The sequence below is a fragment of the Papaver somniferum genome, chromosome 4, assembly GCF_003573695.1.
Source record: "Papaver somniferum cultivar HN1 chromosome 4, ASM357369v1, whole genome shotgun sequence".
NCBI lineage: Eukaryota > Viridiplantae > Streptophyta > Magnoliopsida > Ranunculales > Papaveraceae > Papaver > Papaver somniferum.
In genome coordinates, this window is record NC_039361.1 from 94,393,414 (window position 1) to 94,400,203 (window position 6,790).

General features: G+C 41.9%; 1 protein-coding gene across 1 annotated transcript; it reads left to right on the forward strand.

Moving 5' to 3' along the window:
- Positions 1-2,252: 2,252 nt before the first annotated feature.
- Positions 2,253-4,223, forward strand: LOC113272835. Its single transcript, XM_026522631.1, has 3 exons — positions 2,253-2,987; positions 3,096-3,855; positions 4,162-4,223. Exons 1-3 carry the CDS (start codon positions 2,253-2,255, stop codon positions 4,221-4,223), a joined length of 1,557 nt encoding a protein of 518 aa, XP_026378416.1.
- Positions 4,224-6,790: the final 2,567 nt, after the last annotated feature.

Genomic DNA, 6,790 nt, shown 5'->3' on the forward strand with positions numbered 1-6,790 from the left:
CACCAAATCGTTTTTCCCCATCCGCAGATTGGCCACCACAGTGGGAGGTTAATCTCTTGGTTACAATCTCAACTTTCATAAAATGGTTGGTCTTAGGTCTAACTCAACAACTCCGAATTCCAGTCAGAATCTTTCGAATGGAAATGTTCCTCCTTCCAACACTCCATCCAATAGTACAGTCAATACGGAAATCCCAACCTTGATCGAGTTGGCACGGGTGCAGAAGATTCATAAAGGAACATGGACCTGATGAAAGGGACGCTAAACAACATATTGAATTTCCTCGTCAGGCTAACATCGGATTTGAGTGGCGCCTCTTCTCAAGGAATTCCGACACTGATGGCTGATCTTTAAACCGATGATCATCCTCGAGCCAACAGTTTCACCACATATCTAAAGCCGGCAGAACAGGAAGTCACGCATTTAATTGAGAATCTATGTGAACTCCTACATTTCTCCAGAGATCAGCGTACGAACACGTTTGATGCACTCAACCAAATATCATTTGACGCGCGAATAGTTCCATCATCTCTGGTAGTTGACGCGCGAACGTTCGATTAACAACATGACTTTCACCGAGGAAGACCGAATGGCGGAAGAAGGACATAACGGAGCTCTGTTCGTAACTGCTTCTATCAAGGATTCTGAATTCAAGAGAATTCTTATCGATACATGCGCTTCTACAAATCTCATCACTATCAAGACTCTCAAAGAGGCCAAAGTTCCGTAAATCAAGATCGTTCATCATCCTATATTAATGATGGGTTTTGAAGGAAGCTAGAGTCACACGTACGGGTATGTCTATGTGGATCTGAAAGTAGGGCTGATTCAATCCACTGTCAAATTTCACGTGATCGAGAAATACCCTGATTATCACATGATACTCGGAAGACCATGGCTCCATGACAATAAGGTTGTTCCTTTGACATACCATCAATGTATGAAGGATTTGTTCAACAACAAAATTTTCCGTATTGCAGCTTCAGTATCTCCTTATACTCCGGTTTATGATGCTGAGTTCCTGGAACCTTCAAAAAGCATCCCCGAACCTCCAAGAAAGATCTACGGTACTCCAACCCAAGTTGGAAATCTATTGAGAAAACTGACAAACCATCATCAACAAATACTAAATCCATCAAACCGTCTACCACACCGCTCAAGCGTCGTCAGGGTCAAGGTACAACTCATAAGAAATCCAATTTTATTACTGATTATGATGTAGAATGGAGAGTCGTTTATCTCCGTAGAAAATATTAGCAATCAACAGGGGAGGTCGATGAAAAGTCTCCCTGCCCTGAAGAATCATGCCAGAGTGAGCAATCGCCCGATGAAGAAATTCGAGATGCACCACGACAGCTGCAAGATGGCACAGATTCCACAACTGATGATCTTGAGACTATCAACATCGGAACAGACGAGAATCCAAGGCCGCTTTTAGTCAGTTCTGCTCTCTCATCTGGGGAACGAGAAGGATTGATAGGTCTGTTGAAAGAGTATCAAGATATCTTTGCCTGGACGTCCGAAGAAATGCCCGGTCTATATGACAAATTAGTCACTCATCATCTACACATTACTCCCGGTTCCAAACCTGTCAAGCAGCCGCCCAGGAAGTTCGGACATGATGTCGAGGAAAAAATCAAAGTCGAGATCCAGAAGTTACTAACAACAGGGTTCATCAGACCCATTCAACATCCAACATGGATGGCGAACACTGTCCCAGTCAAGAAGAAGAATGGTCAAATCCGATGTTGCGTGGACTTCAGGAACCTGAAAAATGTTGCCCAAAGGACGATTTTCCCTTACCCAACATTTAGATGCTCGTTGATGCAACCAGTGGTCACGACATGTTTTCATTCATGGATGGTTACATTGGATACAACCAAATCAATATGTACGAACATGATGCTAACAAGACTGCATTTCGGACTCCCATTGGAAACTTTCATTATACGGTGATGCCCTTCGGACTGAAGAATGCAGGAGCCACCTACCAGCGATCCATGACCGCGATATTACACGACATGATGCACAAGCAAGTGGAAGATTATGTCGATGACGTGGTGGTAAAGTCGAAAAATCGAGCATCACACCTGGAAATCCTGAGGCAAGTTTTCGAAATATGGAGGGAATATAAGTTAAAGATGAATCCTCTAAAGTGTGCTTTTGGTGTTTCTTCCGAAAAGTTTCTAGGATTCCTGGTCACTGCAGAAGGAATCAAGGTCGATCCAGACAAGACAAAATCCATCACTACTATGCCTCCTCCATGCACCGTGAAGGAGCTCCAGAGTTTTATAGGAAAGGTAAATTATATTCGGCGTTTCATTCCTAGGATGGCTCAACTCATCGCTTCGTTCACTCCTCTACTGAAGAAGGGAACAAGTTTTATACGGACAACCATTCAACAAGAAGCATTTCATAAGATACATGAGATACTATTATCACCTGCTATCACGAAATCCCCAGTGAAAGGAAGGCCACTAATACTTTACACAGCTTCCAGTGACGTCGCTATCGGAGCACTCCTCGCTCAAGAAGATGAAGAAGGCATCGAACGCCCAATTTACTACTTCAGTCATACGATGAGGGATGCTCAACTCCGATACCCAAAATCCGAAAGAGCGTGTCTAGCATTGGTTCACGCAATCCAGAAGTTCAGGCATTATCCACTATCGAACAGGGTTGTGCTAGTGGCCAAAGCCGATCACATAAAATTCCTAATGTTGAAACCTGCACTAATTGGAAGACTGGCAAAGTGGCTACTTCATATGTTACAGTTTGACATAACATGTGTTCCGCCTAAAGCAATCAAGGGACAAGCAGTTGCATACTTACTTGTTGCTTTCCTTGAAGAAGACATCACAATGCTACATGAAGAAGTGCCCGGTGAGTTTCCGGAAATCTCAATCATCCAGGAAGAAACATGGCTATTGTATTTTGACGGAACCGCCACTCCGAGTAATGATACTGGTGGAGTAGGAGTTGTGCGTGTATCTCCATCCGGTGAAGTTTTCTCACATTCCTTCAAGCTGGATTTCCAATGCACCAATAATTCGGCAGAATATGAAGCTTTCCTCTTAGGGTTGTCCCTGGCCAAGCAAGCAGGAGCAATGCATCTGGAGATAAGAAGAGATTCGAAGTTGCTGGTCAATCAAATGAATGACGTGTACTCTCTCAAAAAAGTAACACTCGCTCCATTCAGGACCGAAATGCAAAGACTATTAACTCATTTCTCTGATGCAACAATTGTGCATGCTGGCCGCACCAACAACAGACATGCTGATTGCCTAGCGACTCTTGCGTCAAAGATGCAGTTTGAAGGGTCAGAGAAATCCATCATTGTGCAAAGACGTTCTGTATCATCTACCTGGCTTACTCAAGTTGAAGATGCTCAATCAAGCGACTGGCGGGCACCCATCATTCATGAATTGAGCAGTTCTCTTACAGAAGGGAAAATCATCCTTAAGGAGTTAAAGAACTTTTTTCTGCTGCATGGAGCATTATATTATCGCAATACTGATGGATCCTTGTCACGATGCCTTGGAGATGAAGAAGCGAGTGAGCAACTCAAACGCATACATAAGGAAATATGCGGACAAACCTTGGTAGTCACACTTTACAGAAGGATTCGAAGACTCGCGTACTATTGGCCTTCCATGGAGGCTCAGTCATTAAAGTTACAAGGGTCTTGTCCCAATTGTCAGACACCACCTCATCATTTGAAGGTTCTAACAATTCACCACACTGGGGACTGGAGAGAACCTTACATAAAATATCTTCGTGACAAGGATTTACCGTTGGAGAATAAAGGAGCGATCAAAATCATCCAGAGGGCCAAACGTCTTGTCTACTTGGAAGGTATTTTGTATCGCAAAACCTTTGGTGGGAACCTCCTGAGATGCTTGGACGAGCATGAAATTCTTATAATCTTGAAAGAGATACACGAAGGTGAACACCAAGGAAAGAAGAAATTACTTCTCCAAATCCATGAGAAATATTATTGGCCAACCATGGAAGACGATGCAGATGCCTATGTTCGGAGATGTCATCAATGCCAAGTTCACGGTAACCTCATTCACACTCTTTGTCTTCCATTACATTCCGTGAGCAGTCCATGGCCCTTCTATAGCTGGGGACTGGATATCATTGGAAAAAACAATCCAGCATCCTCGAAGCAGCATGAATACATCATCGCAACAACGGAGTACTTCACCAAATGGGTCTAGGATATTCCTCTTCGAAGCACCGCTGGAGTCACAATTGCAGCTTTCATCAAAGAGTATATCATATGCAGATTCGACGTTCCTAAACACATCATCACGGATAATGAAACTCATTTTTCCAACAAACATGTTGCAGAATTGCTCGAAGAATATGGAATCAAACAGATTTTCTCCACACCATACTATCCGTAAGGAAACAGACAATCGTAGAGCACCAACAAAACCTTGATCCGGATTCTTAGTCGAAATGTTCATGACAATCCACGAACGTGGCATGAAGAATTGCCCATGGATTCATGGGCCTACCGTACAACACCAAGAAGCTCAATTAGGACTTCACTATATTCTCTCGTCTATGGCGCTGACGCTATTCTCCCAGCTGAGATCAAGATTACCTCTGCGAGAATCGCAGCGTCCAGTGGAGTGCAGTGGGATGAAATTGAATTATCTAATTAAAGAATTGCTGAATTGGACATGCTCGATTCAAGAAGGGCCAAGGTAGAAAAATATGTGGAAACCTACAAACAGAGGATTTCCAAGGCATACAACAAAATGGTAAGACCTCGAATATTTCAAGTAGGATATTTGGTTTTGAAAACAACAAAGCATATTCAACAAGACATGTCCGCTCCCAAGTTCTCTCCGAAATGGGAAGGGCCTTACGTAATCATCAAGGCAGTATCCAGCGGATATTACAAAATTTTAGCTGTTAACAGAGGAGTGGAAGGAAATATCATTAATGACAAGTGGCTCAAGGCATATTATGCTTGAGCAATCAATGAACAATTATATGTTAAATTTCAAATTTAATTTCTAATATTCCTCCGAAAGAAATTCAAAGTATGTTTCATGAATCTCACAAAAATTATTCCAATTATCCTACTTTATTCAAAACCAGTATCAAGCTTACAAACAAAAATCTCTCTCAAATGCTCACTAGGAGCAAACCATCCAACAAAAAATAATTCTTACTGAAAACCATGTCAATTATATTTTGAAAGTTTTCGTTCTTCACTCTCAAGTCCTGAACATCTTTCTCGACCCTTGCCGACTCCAGAGCAAGTGCCTTCTCCTCTTCTATGGTAGCAGATGTAGCAGAAATCATGTTTGCAGCAGCATCCTCCCTATCAACCTTGATGATATCGAGTCGACGACGGAGCCAACTTATGTTGAATCACAAGATCTCACAGTTCGAGATCATATCATCCCATCTTTGCAATTCCTCATTCTTGACATCTCGCAGGTTTATCTTGTTCATTTCATTAATAACATGCAATAATCCAGCGACTGTGGTTAATAGAGTTGGCAGAAAACCTATCCATACTTCAGTGGTAGAAACATGCCATACTTCTTCCAGATCCTGGTGTAAAAAGATGCATAACACTTAGGGACGATGAAACCATCGACTAGTTGATTGTCGGGGAAAGCATTAACCATGGACGTATTAAATGGGAGTCCAGCCGCCGGGTACTCATGAACATAATCCCTGGAATTAGGATCTACATAGTTGTTTGAGTTTTCACCATCACGGTTTTCGCTGTCGCCATTAGCTCCAACCACAGACTTTTCACTTTTTATTTTCCTGGCTTCGACAACAACATGAACATCAACCTGCAACGACAAAATATTCAACTTCAGTAAAATCAGAAAACGCTCGATCGGAGGAGATTTTCAGTCAAGAACTCATGGATGTTCCATCTCCTTCAACACGAGCAGATCTATAATGAGCGTGATCCTTAACGGTCCGCTTAGGCCTTAAACCGTAAGAGGAAGAAAGAAGCCGATTCCCCTGATTGCCCTGCAAAAAGTTATTTTCTTCAGTTAGCCATTATGACTACATGAAAATAAAATAAAGTGTACAACTTAACGAGATAGACGTCCAACCTCACGGTTTACCGGAGATCTGTTTTGAGAAGAAGTACTGCTACCAGACATGGTGATGATGAGAGGTGTGATCGTGATCAAAATTTCTTATGATAGATATATAGGAGCAGAATAAGATGTGTCATATAAATAGAAAAACCCTAAGTTTTGAAAGTCAAAACAGAAGACAACGGATACTTATCTTCTACGAACGGTCAAATCAGTTGCGATTTCTACTGAGACTCTGGATCTCAAACTGGATTCCGTTAGTAATATAGAAGAAGAGCGACAATACTTGGGACTTATGGTCCAACCAAGTGTGGTCAATATTCTAACGGAAATTGATGATTTCTACGAATCGTGATTCCTCAGTTTGCTCGTGCAGTCATACTTCCGAAGATCACGACTAACTTTCACACAAGTGGATATAGGTTTTTCCAATTGAAGACATGCAAAGAATGGGGTAGAAGATGCGATAAGGGATTGTTCAAAAAATATAAAAAATAATCTCTGAATATCTCTACAGCTAACCCGCTCAAATAATGGGATAATATATATATTTCTACAGAAAATAAATGGTCTCAGAAATATTCGCAAGCAAGACTAATCGTCGGATTCATCGTCATCATCATCATCGTCCATGGAATCCTCTTCAAAATATTTCTCGGAATCACTGTCCAACTAGGGAATTCTTCCTCCTCGAGATC

Bases quoted from the DNA above. Each gene is read 5' to 3' on its own strand.
- LOC113272835 (XM_026522631.1), top strand. From the start codon at position 2,253: ATGCCTCCTCCATGCACCGTGAAGGAGCTCCAGAGTTTTATAGGAAAG. The intron at 2,988-3,095 runs GTATCTCCATCC...TCCCTGGCCAAG, and splicing joins GTGGAGTAGGAGTTGTGCGT to CAAGCAGGAGCAATGCATCT. The intron at 3,856-4,161 runs GTATTTTGTATC...AAAACAATCCAG, and splicing joins ACGTCTTGTCTACTTGGAAG to CATCCTCGAAGCAGCATGAA.